Below are 19,106 nucleotides of genomic sequence, written 5' to 3'. Positions count from 1 at the left end.
ACAATGAGAATCAACTACAGTAGAAATACTAACAATATCAATCTAAACTGCAGCTTTTTTAAAATTTGCTCAAAAGAAAAATTGAAAAAGCGATGAAATCATTGATAAAGTCGGGGGACGATGGTGATCAGTCTGGTTTCTTTTTCAACAGAGAAGAGCAACTGTGGGGTTCACAGGATTTGGTGTCAAAGCACATGAGCAGAAAAGACAGATATGGGAAATATTCCTTCATGCAAAAAAGCGTGTGACTTTAGCAAAAGAGAAGGGAGGAGAGGGGCGGACTCAACTAGACAGCGTATGTGTTTGCGTGCATTGTCGCCATCGCCGTGGCTACTTTTGACACGGCTTATACCACCATCAAATTAAATAAGCCACAGTACCCACTTCCAAAAATCATCCTCAGAGAAAGTTAAGAAAAATTCTATAAAGAACTAGACTTGTTAATTCAGAAAAGATTCAAGATGTGAAAAACCTAGCAGTCAGACAGATTGATGGGATAAATGAAATGTAATTAGAAGCACGAATAATAAAAAAATCTAGATCTGGAATAAAATGCGATTACCTTCAGAAGTATACCATGTTTATAACTATGTTTGCATCAAAGTAATGGCCGATCTCCACAACTGAAACTGGGTTTCTAGTAAAGAAGATGACAACTAATTTGTCCTAACCAAAAGTTGAAAAGGGAAAACAGTAGAACTTTGAAAAAGAGAGAAAGGGAGAGAGAATGTGTATGTGCGCGCACACACCTAAATGCGTACACCCGACAGAAAAATGAAAGGCCATCAATCATTCAACCATGAATACGATGGGGAGCGGGAGTTGCAAGTATTGATAAGGACAATCAATTTCATTGTGTACATGTTTCCTGCCAAGTTCTTTGCATCCCCTTCAAATGTATCATACTGATCTCTTTTAATTGGATTGGAAGCACCCAAAGCCCCACATATTCCACATAGCTGCTTCATTTTAAATTGCATCTGATAGCAATTGCCTGAAACAAGGCAGCTGCTGACACTCCATGGGACATGGCACAGATCTTGCTAGAGATTGACCTGACCCATGATCAGACAAAGAGCCAGAGCTCATGTCAAGTATGTTGGAGCCCCTAAAATGGATCACAGACATTCCCTTTTAAGGGTTGCTATATTCCAACAAGTTGGGTTTGACCATTTACAATTTTGCATCCTTCTATGGAGTTTCATACCCCAAATTGGGACTGTCACAGAGGTCCGATATATATTTGTTGGCCTCTTGCATTTTCAGTCATAGTACAGTTACCAAAAAGGCTCCTACAAAGAGTAAAGTCCCAATTCCAAGGGAGAAAAACTGCCGACTCCAGTCACGAATTAACCCTGTTCGTTTCTAGTTGTGGGCAATACTGTTTTATGTTTTTTACTCTAAAACTAGCATTGAGCTTTATTTCCTAAACTGTCAACTTGGCCTCTTCTTTTTTCTTCTTATAATTGCTTCGTAACGCTAATCCACATACAACTTTTCGATCAATACCCCGTGCTGCTTCCTAGTTTATGAAATCATTTAAAAATGCGATCACTTTCACTTCGTGTACTGCTTTACATGTCGGCTTTTTTGTTACTACCATGAATAAATAAGTAATAAAATTGTATGCTAACGCTCTCTAATAATCTCTACCATCTGCTGTGATACTGAAGCCCTCACGGAAACAAATGGCATACCTTAAGGAAAGGCTAGCTTGCCAATGAAAAGTGGGATTCTTTGTTGATCTTTTGCATCATTACATGGAAAGTGATCATCGGTGTTAAATATTCCAATTGCCATATGAAAGCTGCTATGTAAACAGTTGAAAGCAATCGCCATCACATGGGTCCAAATATATTCCATAGATTAGTGAATGAATCGTGCTGTTCTGTACCGTATTCGTGAACTGTATGTGTTAAGGCATCGTTTATGGGTACGTGGCATGCACATCACATGTGCACAATGCAAATGTGCACAGACTTGTGACTTGTGCATATAACCATGATCGTTCAAGAGCCATTTTGACTATTGAAATTATTTAAAAATGCAGTACTTTGAGCAAGTGGATTAATTCAAAAATTTTTGGGTAGAATGAGGAGTAGAGTTGCAATCATGCAGATGCACATGTGTGCATGAACACCCACACTTACGTATGTATGTATGTCAATAGCTTGCATACTTAGATCAGTAAATTCTAATTGATGACCCAAGAACCGATTCAAACGTCATATTCTTTTTTCCTTGTGTGTATGTGTTAATATACACATTGGATGTATGAGAGCTAAAGATCATGCGGTGGAGATTAATTTTAGCTTATAATATCTGATTTACATCTAAAACAAACATGCTCCCTAACTAAGATCTTCCCACTGAATTCATATTTGGTTTATGACATGCTGTCCAGTGTTCCCCGATATCAATACGCGCTCTGAATTCAATCGATTGAATGGCATGCTTATTTCCTTCAAGTTAATCGGAGTGAAATTTTATTGCTTTAGAACACGTCTGCACATTAAAACAAGACCAACCTAATATATATTTTCAACTGAATAAGCTACCCAGCGTCTTTATTGACAAATGTAGATCAAGGAAAACTCACATGCACCCATGTCTTGTTGCCGTAGGATGTGCAGATGTGAGAGTATATATGTATATATATATATCATAAGGAGAGAGAGAGATGGGGCTTTTTGGCTCCCACTTTTTAAGGCTATAAGAGTTATCTCCATCTCGAAAGGAAAGCAACAAAAAGGGGGGGGGGGGGGGGGGGCTACGCATCCATGCAGTGGTTGCTTTCCAGATATCTCTCGTGAGTATGGTGGTGGTGGAGGTGGAGGTGATGGGACCCAGTTAAGAATGTTGCAGCAGTCTGTGTGGCAGACGGTCGACAAGTGGGGGATGAGAGAGAGAGAGAGTGGAAGGAGAAAGAAGGAGTCAAAAAGACAGGGCCAGAATCCACGGCGGTTCAGCTGGGCTTCTTTTCGATCTCCAATATATTCTTTTCTTCATTCTCTCCTTCCCCCCCTCTCTCTCCATAACCATAAAAATTCTTCCACACGCACATTATGATCTTTTAAATAATGAATAATCGGTACTTTCTCCTCTTAGCTTTACTCTCCGGCACGAATGCAGGCAGAGCATGGAATTTAATCGATCTCTCCCCCCTGGAAAAAATCTTTTTATCTTTTCTCTGCGGATGGGAACTAAAAGAACGGGTCATGTGACGACATCTCGCAGTCACATGGGCTACTACGGGAATCCAGCTTCATCGTTTCAGACCCCAGCCATACAAATTCCCACAATAAAGAAGAGAGAGACAGAAGAAAGAAAAGAAAGAGAACAAAACACCCGCTCTTCAAGGGCTTTGATTCCTTGCTTCTGTCAAACAAAACCTTAATCCTTTCTTCTTCTCCTTCTCTTCCTTCATTCTCCACCCCTCCTCCTTTTCTCTCTCTTTCTCATATATATAATATATACAATATATATATATACCACTCTTTCTTTTTTTTCTCTCTCTCTAGAGTCCTATTCTCTCTCTCTCTCACAGATCCACACGAGTGGCATACAAGAAGGCGCTTCAAATCCCAATAGTTTTGACTCGTAAAGATGTTTTCATCATTGCATCAATTATTGGCCTTATGCTGCTGCGTTTTCTGCTGCTGCACCTGCATGCACCTTAATACATTGGACTGCTGTGATTGCGAGCGAGCGTCTTCTCCTGCTCCATGCTCCAATGTCGTACTCTGTCTTCACACACACACACACACACAGTCATGCACGCACACACACAGTACGTTTCGCTTACTTTATCCCATGCACAATGCTTTTCTGAAATGAAGCCTACCTTTCTATGCCACACCACTTTTAACTCAGCTCCAATATATCACTCAGTATATTGCAAACCACTATCGAACCTCTTTCTCTTTCTCTCTCTCTCTCTCTCTCGCTGTCTGCCATTACTGGCCCTTTCTTTTTTCTCAGAAAAGAAGAACGACGCTGCGTGGCACCAAGGGTCGAAAATCTACAGTTTGGCGCTCGGGCTTCGAGCTACCAACGGGATGTCCATGAACAAAAGTTGGACCGAGTTGCATTAACTCGAGCTCCACTGGCACAGAGCCTAGGTCAGCTCGCTCTAGGGCCTACCGCAGTTAATGCATCTCGTAATTCTAACTCGAACCGATGCTGCTACGAGCCTAGAGCCACATGCAACTGGTTCTGCAGCCAACTTAAAAATATTGTCGCAGTTAATGAGTCGTGCATAAAACAAAAGAAGAAGGAACTAATCTACCCACTTCATGGGGATCAAATGAAAAGGAAGATGGCATTCCAACGAGACGAGGGAGGTAAACGCTTAAAAAACCTATTCCTAAAGGGAGAGGAGAGAGAACGACGGCGAGTAGTCTTGAGGAACGAAAAGATTGTCCCTTTATAAGCTTTATTTTTTCTTCAACAGAGAGAATATTTAAGATTTATTTCTATTGGATGCTTTCTGCAAATCTTGAACGTGAAAAGGGGATATATATATATATATATATTGTTGCATCAGTAATATGGCCATGCACGACTAGAGACAAGGGCTTCGCCCATTATTGGTACCAAATGCAAACACGTCCTTTTTCATCTTTTACATCGAGACAGAGTTGCGACGCATTTTTTTATTCCTTGTACGGCTCTAAAGAATTCGACAACTACGTTTCCTACGGCCTCCTTTTAATCTAATTAGCTTGTTCACTAGCTTTGTTTTTCTTTTCCTTTTTTTTGGTTCAGGAGAGCGTTCACTTTTCATGTTTGATTATGATAAATGGGAAAAAGTCTACTATTTCTTTTTAAACATATGTATGTCTAAACAAGATTTTAAACTCTTATAATAAGAAGAAAAATCTTCATCTACCAATCACTGAGAATTACAGAAAATGTTAAGGACCTTTTCCAGTTCCAATTGATCAATTAAAAAATAAATGTACTTCATCCATGGGGTTAGTTTCAGACTGCCTTGCGGTTTTGTGGGTACAGAGATTCACACAGCCAATATCCCACAGAGAAACCTATAGTTTGCATAATCACAGGCCAAAGTACTAATTATATATCGTATCTAATTTCTAAGATTAGTAGCATATTCTTTCAAGGACAAGAAGTTCACGTTTCGCCACAAAATTAGTCTGAGAGAATGCACGTGAGAGAGAGAAAGAGAGTTATATACATCAATTCATTGCACCTCACCACAAAGCAACCCATTAATAGACTTCCTTATATATATAATCTCCCAACCCAATATCCATTAAGGTAAAATTGCCTCTGAATATTTGATTACTTTATGCAAGCAATCTTTTAATATCCTGTTTTGCTTGAATGCGTTTCTCTACATTAACGCTCAATTTTCAAGCTTCATTTAGTGAAGAGGTGAATGAGTTTCTATTAGAGGAAATTTTGGAGTGCGTTTGACAGTTTGTATTAATTAAATTTTGTTCATGTTTATAGTTTGATGATATTTGTAACAATTGGCATCTCTCAAACGAATGGTTCAGTAGGTCAATCATCGTTTAGAAAAGAGCCCAATATTATTCAAAGGATACAAGGACGAACGATAAAAGTAGTTTAAAAAGACAACAAGACGCAGAAAAAGTTGACGATCGGATTAATTTGCTAAGTAATCTAAGTTTTCATTATTAATTTTTGTTTTTGCTCTTACATATCGACTGTGAAACCTCATCTTTCCCCGCATTCTCACTGCCACTTTGTTTTTCAGTAAAATAGATATCGGCATTTTACAGAACTTAGGACTTAAACTTTGGCCTCTATATAGATATTGAGAAATCAAATTCCAACATATAGTAAAGTTTTTTTGTATAATTGGGTATGGGGGTGCTTCTTTAATTAGCCGAGACAAGCTAAAGGAAAATATTATTTTTCTTCTTGACACCATGGAGGCACATAGGTACATTGAAATGATCGAAAGGCATGCATTAATTACAAAAATATTCAGGGACATATTTAAAGTGATAGCCAAGAACTACAACTTCTTTCTTTTGCCATGAAAATCGCAGTAAAAAAACGTTTTCACCAGTTTACCATCTCTCTCTCTCTCTGTATAGCACTCTAAATTCCTAAATTCAGAGTAAGGATGGCATATTGTTTGTGGACAACGACCCTTGCATCCAAGTTGGTTGTTCAACTTTTCTTTTCCGGTTTGTTGTTTTTAAACTTTTAATACCAAAGAAGGAATTTTCATAAGGGATCTGTGGCTGAGATTCCAATTAGGAACTTGGCCATGTGGTCTACTCAAATGGGTCGCTCTATTATTGAATTGGCAATTGTTTCTCCATCATAGGTCTAGTAGGTTCCAAAATCTCAAGCCCAAAAGTTTGTCATATTATGATTATATTGTGCTAGTTGTCTTTTCTCTGTATAGGAAGCCTACAATTAGCTAGGGAACCATAGTAGTCCATCAAATAGAAAGAGAAGCAATGCCACCATTGTAGTTGCAATATACATTGATTTGTCTTTCAAGGGGTAATGCTGGCATATTATGTGACGTGTCATGTGTTATAGGAGTACTTTGAATAACCACAGAAGTATTTATTTGCTATACTACCAGTTATCATGATCCCTAGTTCTGAGTACAACTAAAATGATTAAAAGGGCAAGTTAGGACCCGATCGATATACCAGACTATGGGTCAGATTGTTATAATTATATATACATGTTTGTCATACTACCAGTTGTCCTGATTCTTAGTTTGTTAGGTATGAATCAGAATTGACTATAATAAGAATGAGATCTGCTGGACCGAACACTAGCCGGGTCAAGTTTAATTGGATTGGCACATTGATTATTTTATACATACATACATACATACATACATACATATATATATGTATTATCATGCCAAAGTAAGAAAAGTAAATCAGTTTATTATATAATTCAGGAATGTTGTTCTATTTGAATGTGCTTTTCCATAAAAAGGTTGTGACCAAATGAAGTGTAGGTCTTGTTAATTGAAGTGCCACCAATAGACAAATTAACTTCCTCCAAGACCAAGAACGTAGCTAACAGCAAACAAACAAATATCCACTTTGTTTTCGGCATTTTGTTTTGATAGTTTCCCTATCTGTTTAGAAATTGCAGAGGCACATTTGCCTTGATTTTGAAATGTTTATTTGTTTAGTACTTTCTCCTGTCTGAAGAAAAATGGAAGTCTTTCCTTGTGATCTTGCGACTTATTTTTCTCACAGCAAGGATCTGGCCCCAGTTACAACGGTGCACCCCACAAGGGAAAAAGAGAAAGTTTGGTTACTTCGACTTGTTTCCTTTCATCACTTACACTGTCTTTCTGCCCTTATTTTATAGTTTCTTGTTGTCTGAAGCTTCAAACTTTCACATGCCTTTATGTGTTCAAGACATACATGTGAGTCGCATACGTCAGGAATTCTTTACTTTCTTTACAACATGACAGAAAAATACTTTCTTTTCCTTTACAAATAAGGATGCAATTAAAGTTCAAAAAAGTCACCATATAAACGCCACTTACGGTACTGTATGTGAGATAAACCTAGACTACTATAGCTGAGATTGTAGACTATCTCATTTAATCAAATACATTTGGGTTCATTGGCTCAGTTTACAGTTTATATATATATATATATATATATATATATATATATATATATATATATATATATATATATATATATATATATGAAAGCAACTATACAAAGATGTGGTACAGAATGCAACACCTCATGCACGGCTTGAGGTAGGTGGTCCACGTTGGAAGCTCTAGGTCTCCAACCCTCCAACCGATAATATTTCGATTTCCAATCTGAGGTAGATCTTCATTGCTGTTGAGCCATGTACTTCAATGGCATGTCATGCATAATCAGAATCTTGTTTTTTTTGTTACAAGAGTTCAATCGTGCAACTGACCCTCTACAGAGACATACAAATTTCAGGGACAGTGGCGTCCAAAGTTTTAGGCGTCATAAGCTTCTCTTATGTTTAGTAGAATAAAAGAAAAGTCGGTTGATTTTGTTCGTGATCAATCTAGAAAATTGTAATTAGTTTTCATATCTTATATTGGTAAACTCTTATAAAGAGTGGCATTTTATATGTTACATAATCTGACAGCAAGCTCGGGAAACATCGTTACCACCCTGTTCATGAGTAAACTATTCACAAAGTATTAGCAATTTTTTTTTACCTAATACGAAGTTCTAAGTTGTAATTGCCAAATAATTATTTTCTGCAATATATTGATGGTTGTCTACATATGCCATTTCAGTGTGTAGGGAGCTTCTCATTTCTTTTTTGGGTGAGCAGGGGCCTAACAATCCACTGCCTAAAAAAGACGATCGAAGAACCCCCATTCCCCCTTCCTGTGGGGATCCTGAGCTATGTCGAGACTTAGGTTGGATATAATACTACACCCGTCAACTAGAACGTCATGATCTCATGGTTTACAGTTCAATGGAGTAGCACCCACGAGAATGGAACCGACATACACATTCTACATGACCATCTGACCAGCTATACTAACCTCCCTTGCAGCTTTCTCATCTCTTTTACATCTACCATTTCTAAGTTAAAAATGCTGCTTATCCATACATTCCTTTCCCATCAAACCCAAATGTAGTTTTTCCAAATTTTACTGAATCCATGCCAGATTTGATAAGCTAGAACACCCCTGAGATTATTGAAGTGGTTCAGAGCATCTACTTGTAGAAGATATTACTTAATATTGCGGCCTTATCGAACCAATTCTGCATACTTGGGATGCAAGCTGGAAATAATACTGGATTGATCCTCGTTGTATTTGAAATATGATCAGTTTGAGGTGGTGGGGCTTCCAACCCAATTAATGCTCCTCACAGAGGCATGTGACACGGCCGTCGGAAAAAAAAAAACATTAAGAAGTTTCAAAAATCCCTTCAGCCCTTTTCGAGAAGTGAGCTTTGCCTTTGCATTGCCTTCTAGCCTTGCTAGCAATTAAGGTTATCATTTTTTTGAGTGATAGTGGCATCGTCAATCATCCCTGGATTTAGTCACCCAAGAGAATCATCGAGTCACCAACTGTATTTATCTATATAGTCTAATAAAGTCCTTGAAGCTAGTGCTCTTTCGGTTTAAATACTTTTGAGTGTTACTGTAACGTGATCTAACCTAGGAGTTAGAAATATATATATATATATATATAAGGGTATGTACTCATGTGGTCACGACATAGTCAATCTTATGCTTAGACGACCTTGTAGAGTTTATAGAAGGGAATATTTGGGGGGAGATGAAAAGGAATTAGAAGACGGTATGCTAAATTGACCTCAACATTAACAAAGAAGCACATTCATTGTTAGTCAATGTGCAAAATAAATAGATATAAGAACTTTCTGATCACCAACATCGGTTAGTGGGTAACCCTTTCTCCAAATTTTTTAAAAAGTGCCTCTCTTGGCGAGCCTGTCGAAATATTAACTGGCGGGCGTTTTCTGTTTTGGTGATCAAGAAAGGAGAATAAAATACCGAAACAAATTAATTCACCGACCCGTATTACCACCTCTATCTTCATACCCTCTTTCAGATGCAAAGTTATAACAAAGATGTTTTTGGATGGAAACACAGGCTATAGATGTGGGTATACATAACCTGATGAGCCTGAACTGATCAGTGCGTGTAATGAGGATTTTGGGTATGATTAGAAAGAGTTGTTTGCTGTTGAACTTTTTGGAACAAAATAATATTCGAAGAAGAAAAGCAGAAATCATGAAAGCAGGTTCATTCTTATCAAATAAACCATCATAAAGCCATCCATGTATATATATATATATATATTATATCATATGTGTATATGTAAAGTTGGAACAAAACGGCTCAGACTGACCAGAATTGAAGAGGGTTGTGAGGTTAGGGATGACAGTATCCAACAGCTAAGGTGCGATTAGCTAACAAGGGGGCTAGAACTAGAAGGAGGAGAAAAGGGAAAGGAAGAGCATCGAAACCAAGGTTACATGAAAAGGACTCAGCATGGCCTTCATCTTTTTCCTCTCTCTCTCTCTCTCTCTCTTTCTTTTTTGTTTTCTTCTTTTGCTGCTTTTTAATACTTATTGATGTCCCTTTTTTTAACCCGAGTTATACGGGAAAGTCACCTCCTAGTCTGATGTTGTTGTTTAAGTTTTGACTACCTCTCTCTCTATCTCTCTCTCTTCTCTAAAGGTGTGGTGGTCGAGTGTCATTGTCCTTTGATACATTCTGAGGAGGATAGCAGAATTGGCTTCTTTTCCATGTATTCTCACTTTGCGTAACAACTCAACCTTTCCTCTCTCTCTCTTATCTCTCACACTCCGTGCCGACTAATGCAGCATGTCTGTACAGGGAAGGGTGCCTTTTGTTTGCATTCCCAATCTCTCTGGTTTTTTGTTTCTTTTTTCTATAAACCCCAGCCTTGATCTTCTCCCCCTCTTCTTACTCCCTCCCTCTTCGATCCTTGAGCACCCAAATTTTCTCTGCCCTTAAAGGCTGGCCTCATCTCTCCTCTCTTCTTTGTTTTCTGCCCTAGACAACTCCAACCACCGTCGTCACCATTTTCGTCACTCAGTCCTTTCCTCTAATACAGAGGGAGAGAAAAAGAGAGATTGGTTGTGCCAAAGCGGATTGAAGACCTTTCTGCATCCATATACCAGCTTAACTTGTAGAGTGGAGGATGCCCCATCAAGGGGTTTTCATGGAGGCCCCCGCAGTGCCTGATCTATCATTGCACATCAGCCCGCCGGACAGGACTCCAGTGGCATCTCGCGGAGGTGGCGGTGATTATGATGGCAGCTTCGAGCTTTGGCGGCGGGCTCTCAAGACGAACTCCGATAGCTCTACCGGCAGGAAGCCCGGCCACCAGGCCTACACCGAACTGTCTTTGGCGAACCCTGGCTGCACCTTCTTGGTGAGGAGCGAGGATCAAGCTCGGAGTGACGCAGCTTTCCGGCAAGGTAGCCATCACCCTCACTTCTATCAATACAACAGCCCAAGCCACGATCTTAATGGAGGAAGCAGGATGAGCCACATCAACGAAGGAGTGTCTTTCCTGGATGTATCTGAAGGTCTGCGGCCGATCAAGGGGATTCCCGTATATCAAAACCGCCTGTTTCCGTTCATCGCAGGCGACCATCCGGCAATTCACGGCAGGTCCTTCGGTGACAAAGATACCAAGATGGGCCTCTTTCATTTTGCTTACCCAACATCCGCTGGAACCGCTTCTTCAACACATTGCTCAGCTTCTAGTACCCCTCTTTTAGGAGGCAGCGGCCCAGACCACATGACAATTTTGCAGTCTAGCCCAACCGCTTCTTCATCTCCGATTGGGGCCGATGCGGCGGCCTATCGGTTTGCGGCTGCCGGCAGGTTCGGCGGCACATTTGCATCGCCGGAATTGCTGAAATCACATCAGCAGCATTTTGGTGGACTATCAGATGCTTCTCACGGTGTGATGATGAGGTCAAGATTCATGTCGAAGCTCCCCACAAAGAGGAGCATGAGGGCACCAAGAATGCGTTGGACCAGCACCCTTCACGCTCGTTTTGTTCATGCCGTAGAGCTCCTTGGCGGCCATGAGAGTAAGACGATACTTTTATCCTCCCCTCCTTGAGTCCATCAATTGCCATTGTTTTTGTCATAAATTCATAAGATCGGACTTTCGATTAGTTTGGTCATTCATAAAGTCTGTGTTGGTTTTCTGCTTGAAGGAGCTACTCCAAAATCTGTTCTTGAGCTCATGGATGTCAAAGATCTGACACTCGCACATGTAAAGAGTCATCTTCAGGTAAACCAACCAAAAAATCTTTTTATTTCCAGATAAAGTCAAAAATATACAAGAAAAACAAAGAGAAAGATTAACATCCTTCTATTTGTTTATGTTTTTTCCTTTGTTGGTTGCGCTTCATTGTCGTACTGTTTGACACAGTTGCCGATGGATAGAGTTGTAGTGAATGAATGAATGAATGAATGAATCCATCAGTCTGGTTTTCTGAGACCAAGAGACAGCTACACTTCTTTCTTCTTCGCAGAGAGAGCGAGCGAGGGAGAGAGAAAGAGAGAGAATGCAGCAGGTTCTACGCTATAGGCATGATAGAAAGGAGAAGAAGCCATCATTTCACAATAATACAGTCATTACTAATTCTACCAAACAAGACCACATGTCTAGTCAATGGCTGCCAGGGCTTTCTAACAGAACTACTGGAGAACCCCAAACCGAGATAAAAGAAGGATTTCACAAACTAGGCTTTTACTCTCTCTCTCCCTCTCCAACCTTCCCTTTTTACCCTTTTCTTTCTTTCTCTTGCAGATGTATCGGACTGTTAAGACCACTGACAAGCCTGCAGCTTCCTCAGGTATTTCGTATTCTCAGCCCTTCACCTTTATCTGTGACTTTGAGCCCGATCTTCTCTCTCCCCTCCCCCCCCTAAAAACACGCTTACCCTCTGGTTTTTGGTGGAAACTGTGCTGACGCTGAACTCGCGGGGGGGTTTGGTTTCTCAGGCCAGTCAGACGGGTTCGATAGTGGGTCGGCCGGAGAGGACGAGCTCCTACCGCGAAATCAGCCGGGAAACGACCTGCACTTGAGGAGATTCGCCGACAAACTCACGTCCGACGTGCCCTCCGCGCGAAACCAGAACAATAATAACAGCAGACTTCATCCTCCGCAGGACATGGATTACTCCTCGACGTTGTGGACCAATTCTTCAAGGTAAGCACCAAAGTTAAAAGCTCAAACTAATATCCTTCTCTCTCTGTCCATATCTTTCTCTCTCTCTCTCTCTCCTGTTCCTTCATAAACCTCAGCCGCACGTGCCACATTCTTCTTTTCCTCATGGCTACTGGCTACTGCCATCTTCTTTTATTTCTCCTGATCTTCTTTCTTTTCCTGAATCTGCTTTTTTGCATGGGGAGGTTTACAGGATCCCAACCACGTCCTCTTTCTCATGCTCCTTTTTCAAGCATTTGCCTTTTGCTTCTTTGTCCATCGTTTGGCTTTCTAAACGGAGTTTAGTCTTTAGATTATACTCTAAAGCGTGCAACTATAAACTTAATCCCCTTAATCGTTTTTTCTTTTTGTGTCTTCTTTCCTTTTAGTTGTCTGCTCCAGTAGAAGACTAATATTCACAATATGTAGAAAAAGAAAAGAACAGAACTTTAATTTGCTATTTTTATTTCTGTCAAAAAGTGAAAAAGAAAGAACTCAACAGCCTGACATTTTCATTTTTCATCTCTTTCTGCCATTTTTTATTCGTTATACACTTTATGATTCACATTCCGTTATAGAGTCCATAACATATGATTGTCGATTTAGAAAATGGGTAGTCCTCCAAAACTAGGGTTTCTGTGATTTCTGTTATGCTGCTGCATACATTTCTGTTTACATGGAAAGGAAGGAATACTACGTACAGTTTACTGTTTCCTGTGCATTACGACAGTGTATAGTAGTTGTCTTCTCTCTGAGCTGCCCTTGGAGCTATTCTTTAGGGCGTGCCCTCTATTGAAGTATCAAAGTTGGTTTTAGACGTGCATGTGCACACGATGGTTGAAGCATTTGCTAAACATATTCTGTATGAGGATGCAAACAAAACTTGGAACTTCAGAATACCAATTAGTAATATTGGCATGTACGTGAAACAGAACATGCTGCAACATACTTGCACACGAGCACTCGTGCTCACAGAAAGACACATACATGAAAAGAAAATGAAGGCCTTCAGATAGAGCAACACAGATTAGCTAAAGGAGCACACAGAGAAGAGCCTTTTCTGCTACGGCACAAAGAAAGAAAAGGTGTCAAAGACTATTTCTTTGCGTCTGCATCTGTTAGAATCTTTGCTGAGAGATTGCGAGCTTCTCGTATGCTCTAGGAGACCAAAAGAATGCTGTGGATTTGCTAGAATCGGGATTGGGTAGTCAGAGAAACGGATAATTGGAATTCATGGGGTAGCATTTGGAACAGTAATTTGTCATAGCCCATAGTATAGATGTATGCCTTAGTTTTTTGTTCTCTAATGAGAAAATCTGACGAGCTTCTTCTTCAATGTCATTCTCGTAACGAACATCTGTCTATGTATTTTCAACCTCACCCCGATATCGTCGTCCTATATATGTATCTTCAGAAGTGCGCTTCATTGGTAGAGTTTGTACTGAACTCTTTGAACTTGTCCTAAAAGTGGTGCATTTTAAAGACAAGATGCACGTACGGTTTCGCCTCAGACTTCCGAATCTTTGTGCATAATGCATATAACCCATATATATATATATACAACCTGTTGTCTTAGTCTCGGCTGGTTCAAATGAATGACGAAAGGCGCCAAAATAACCTTACAAGTAGTGGCAGTCCAAAAAGTACATTTCCTATTTTTTAATGTAAAGCAAGTCATTTGCATTGATGCTTGAAGAGAATAAAATGTATCTTAGATTTCTAGGTTGAATGTGAAAATAACATTGTAAATCGAAAATGTCTATGAGTTTTAGTTGGAGAATGCCATTGCTTTGAAGGGCATTCGATATATATATATATATATATATATATATATATATATATATATATATATATATATATATATACCACGAGCGCATGCATCACTATCATGCCTAGGCCATTCATGATAGATGTTTAATAAGCGCAAGAGCTAAAAAAATGACAACTTAAGTTCATGTTTGTTTTCTTTATCATCTGCCGCTATGACATCTCCTGCACATGGCGAAAAGCAGATCCTTTGATCGACTATCTCACCGAGAAGGACTCAGCCATCCATGAATGTGAAGCCCCGGATAGTATGATGATGACTTCAAAAAGAGAAGAAATAAGAACAAGTCTTGGAACTGAATCAGTGATCATCGTAGCTGAGAAAAGAAGAACTCCTAAAAGAATATAGATATGTGGTCTGTTTTGTATACTTTTAGCAAACGAGGGATACGTTTGACAAGCCAGTATATGCTGAACGACTCTCTCTCTCTCTTTCTTTCTCTTGAAAATGCACTATACGTACGCTTCGAAAGGCTATCTGCTTCTATTTTCAATCCTTAACTGTAAGTTTGGTTTGTACTTTAAACTAAAAAATCTATTATTTTCCATTGATCTGCCATTAGTGGGGGAGCATGGTTGCAGAGTAGTTCCAGGGATGCAGAAGAGCCTACAAGTGCATCAGCTCATGAGGAAAGATCTGTTCTGCCGCCCGAGGTAACCCAGTTTCCCCGTCGTGTCAGTTTACCACATATATCACATAGTTCTCCCTGTTTCACCAATTCTCCATATTCTTCGACAGTCTGACTCTTTCACCCATTCATCATCTCTCTGTCGACGTCTCTGCGTGTGTCAGCTTTGTGTGCATGCATGCACGCGCGTGCATGCGCATGGTTGCTTAACACAAATTTTATTGATCTACTGTTGCAGGAGAGAAGTGAGATTCTCAAAGACTCACCTGAGCCTCTTCTAAACCTTAAGAACCCAAGTTTGGAGTTTACACTAGGAAGACCTGGCTGGCAGAGCAACTGTGGCGATTGATTTTCTTGGCTTAAACCCCACATTGATTTTTGATCAGTAGCTTACCACACACTAAGCGGCTATCGTAAAACTTCGAAAGCAGGCATGGAAGGAGGAGCAAGACGACGTGGAGCATGGAGAGATGCCCACGGAAGTGTTCTGATGAGTTCAGTACTGTAGTTTGGCATTGGGAATTTCCATCGACGTTATAGCTACAAGTCAAGGGAACACACTATATGTAACGCTTTGGAAAGCAAATAACTGATGACTTGGGATTTTGGCAGGGAATCGTCTCCATTCATTTGAAAAATTGTGGAAGAAATTAAGCAGAAAAAATGGAGCTGAAATCTCATGAAACGTTATCTGCTAATCGATTCATGCTCCATCCTGGCAGCTTGACGTATAAATTCAAATACGTTTCTTCTTTTCTCTCTTCTTTATAATTAAGAAGCACCCATGCAGTAAGGTGATATATCCATCAGGGCTCATTTTGCTGCTCTCAGCGTGCGGATTTCTTTTAGCCTTTGGCTTCCTCTTTCTTGCTTCCAAAGGTTAATCGGGATGTTTATAAACTCTGGGCAAAACGGCTAAAATCGTGAAGGAACTGTGATCGTGATGATACTCTTTCAAAATACGAGAATTATCAATGAATGTGAAATCTGAATCTGAACAAAGTGTTACAAATATTGGTCATGTCAAAACGTAACTTTTCAAAAAAAGGAAAAGGGTTGGCAAATAGTTTGGTTTTAAAAGTAGTCCTCCAGTCACATGAATCTGTACTGACAAGTAATTGGCCTCCACAAACTTAAATCTGCTGCCAAACTTGAGTTGATCGAATTAACGTATTGATCAGCACGGAATCGCTTCATGGAACAATCGGTTCACATCGATTGGTTTTTGTAAACAACTCTAAACTATAAAAGATCATATCTCTTGGGATTCTATGGTAGAAAATTAAACATTATTTAAAATTTCTTGTTTTAATTAAAGAGGGTTCGTCGATCGTCAGCCAGGTCAATGATTTCAAATAGCAGCTCCCTTATTCTTTTGTAATTGGCACCAAAAGAAAAGCAAAGAAACTCAATATCACACACCATTAGTCACTTTAGATTGAATACCTTGGTAGACTGCCGACGCCTCATTTCTGGAAAGTTTTTTTTTCAGTGGGCCGGCAGGCGGAAGCTTTCTGCAAGACACACATTGAAAGCAAATTAAAGAAAACGGTGAGCAGATCTTCAAAGGCCACAATAAATTTTGTTCACAAGGAAGTAGCTAGCGGCCTAGGACTGCGTTGTGGCTGGGACGAAGAAGAGGCCATGTTGCTGTAATTTCCGTTGTTGAATGGTACCTCTTTTTCTTCTTTTATCTTCTACCCCATAAATGAGATGTGGATGGGAGAGCCTAATGCCTAGGGCCCTAACGTTGACCAAGCAAAAGGTAGAAACTTCGTAAGGACCTAGTGGACTTCAGCAACAAACTCTTTAATGGCGTGCAACAAGGTGGGGAAGCAGCCGGTACTTGCCCAATGAAGATCACATGAATCCTAAAAGTTTCATTTACACCTCTCTCTCTCTCTCTCTCTCTCTCCCTCTCTCTCACATATTTATCCCACATTGATCCATCTTGTAAACAATTTAAGTACCATTTGGATGACTTGAATCAATCTTGCCATTCTAGTCTTAAAAGTAAGAATGAAGGCCATATATAAGCCATATTCTAGACAAGCCAAGTCTTGATCAGCTCTGTTAAGTCCAGTCGAGAGCATAATCCAGTGTTAAAAATAGAGTTAAGGCCATATATGACTTGGGTTAAAAGCACACTACATCAAAAGCCATATCCTAGACATGCCAATTCTTGATCAGCTCTGGTAAGTCCAGTTGACAGCATGAAATGACCGAGCCCACTCTCCTACTGGGCTCGAGTCCTTGTCCGATGGATCTTAATCTGCCTCTTAGCAGCTTAGGTTATTTTCTTAAAAAAAAAAGCTAGGAATCAAGACAACTAACAACTTTGGCAACCCTAATTAAAAACCAATAACACAAAGACACCTAAAACGTAATGACATAAGAACAGTCAAGCTAGTAATGATCCGGGTCATTCAGCATCAAAATACTCATGTGTCGAATGGTCCACCTTTGAAGGGACTAAGTAGGCCGGTCGCAACCAGGTAAGATCATGGATGCAAACATTCGCTCGTTGAACCCATATCCCTAGGCTGGCTCTTTCAACAGCAAGCTATTTAATTAGTCAGTTAAAATCGGAAGGCAAGTGATGGCAGCAGCCCCCACAGTTCCTCTACTCCTGCTGAACCCACCTCCAATCCCATGCCCTTCTACCAATACCGGATCGAACCAGGCCTAGGAGCTAACATCTATGGAATTTAATGGCTTCTGCACTGGATTCCTACAATGTGAACTTTGCAGAACTAGGCAAGGAGCCTAGGTCCTCTTCCTCTCTAGACTTTAGTGAAGGTCATGATAGTTTGATGGCCGTCTAAGAAGAATCTGTGCATGGCTGATTCGTTGGACCCTGCGTAGACTTTAAAATACAGTCCTTTATATTCGAAACACAATTTTTGATAAGGAAGTGACCGTTATTCAAACTGAATTAATTATTGAAGCCGATAATGGTAGACTGGCTGGCCACCATTTTTTTTATTATTTATTCATTATTCTTTACTGCCTTTTCCTTTCCACCCAAGCCCGTGTTCAATCGGAAAATCCTTGGGACTCATCATAGTCGTTAGAAGCCTTCGTCCTGAAACTCTTGATGCAAGTTAACAGAGTTGTAACGACCATTCCGTTTTCTCCCACAGGAGAAAGTGCATGGTTAATTTGTAAACGTGAATGGACCAACTATGGATGCTTCTTCTTAGCAACGATGGCAGTGACTATAATTTCCTGCTTTATCCAGAAGATCTTTTCGTTGGAACAAGCCAGTCGAGTACCTGTAAACGATCTGAAACCATACGTTTAACTTGACTGAAATCGGTTCAACAAGTTAATGTGATAAGCATGAGCTGGTTGGCTATACGACTAATTTGTTGAGCATGAATACGTTGTGCTGATTCAAGTTTGGTATGATTAAGTTTGTTAGTCAAATGAGTCGCTTGAATTGTATGTGTATAGCTCATTCTTACATACTGTACACTTATATATATATATATACACTCTCTCTCTCTTTAGTTTATCAAGTTAATTTACGTCATATTGATATGGTTTTAAATTTATGGCTGATTCACATAATTCATGAGCAAAAATCAACTCACGTTTTCAGCATTTAATTGTAGCGATAATGCTTTTTTTTTATCACTCAAAGTGCACTCGCAACCTCAAACTCGAGCCTGAATCGAGTTAAAGCTCAGCTTGTTACCTCAATGAAACAGTTCACAAGACATATTGAACAGACTCAGGTTGGTCCTGTGATGAACATGAGCTGAGTTTGAGCTGCTGTAGTAAGTTCATGGACTGTGCTCGAAGTTTTCAACATGTGTTCAGCTCAGTTCGCTTGTTTCCCGACTCTACCGATCGAACACCATCCAAGAAGTAAACACTGGATCGCAGAGGAGAGAGGCATGCTTATCCCATAACTGAGAGTTTAT

At 39.9% G+C, this 19,106-nt stretch overlaps 1 protein-coding gene across 2 annotated transcripts; it reads left to right on the top strand.

Annotated features, from left to right (window-relative positions):
* The first annotated feature begins 10,201 nt into the window (after nt 1–10,201).
* LOC116259460 (transcription repressor KAN1-like) lies at nt 10,202–15,981 on the top strand. 2 transcript variants are annotated; one of them, XM_031637294.2, is made up of 6 exons: nt 10,206–11,594; nt 11,724–11,800; nt 12,323–12,368; nt 12,517–12,724; nt 15,112–15,202; nt 15,416–15,981. In XM_031637294.2, the coding sequence occupies exons 1-6, from the start codon at nt 10,691–10,693 to the stop codon at nt 15,524–15,526; spliced, it is 1,437 nt and encodes a 478-aa protein (XP_031493154.1). In that variant the 5' UTR covers nt 10,206–10,690; the 3' UTR covers nt 15,527–15,981. The 2 variants fall into 2 exon arrangements, with proteins under 2 accessions (XP_049935260.1, XP_031493154.1); XM_050079303.1 differs by lacking the exons at nt 15,112–15,202; nt 15,416–15,981 and adding an exon at nt 14,734–15,098 and having other exon boundaries at nt 10,202–11,594.
* The last annotated feature ends 3,125 nt before the right edge of the window (nt 15,982–19,106 follow it).

Source organism: Nymphaea colorata, chromosome 8 (genome assembly GCF_008831285.2).
Source record: "Nymphaea colorata isolate Beijing-Zhang1983 chromosome 8, ASM883128v2, whole genome shotgun sequence".
In the NCBI taxonomy this organism is placed as follows: Eukaryota; Viridiplantae; Streptophyta; class Magnoliopsida; order Nymphaeales; family Nymphaeaceae; genus Nymphaea; species Nymphaea colorata.
The sequence above is the reverse complement of the archived record's forward strand: the minus strand, read 5'-3'. Positions and strand labels throughout refer to the sequence as shown.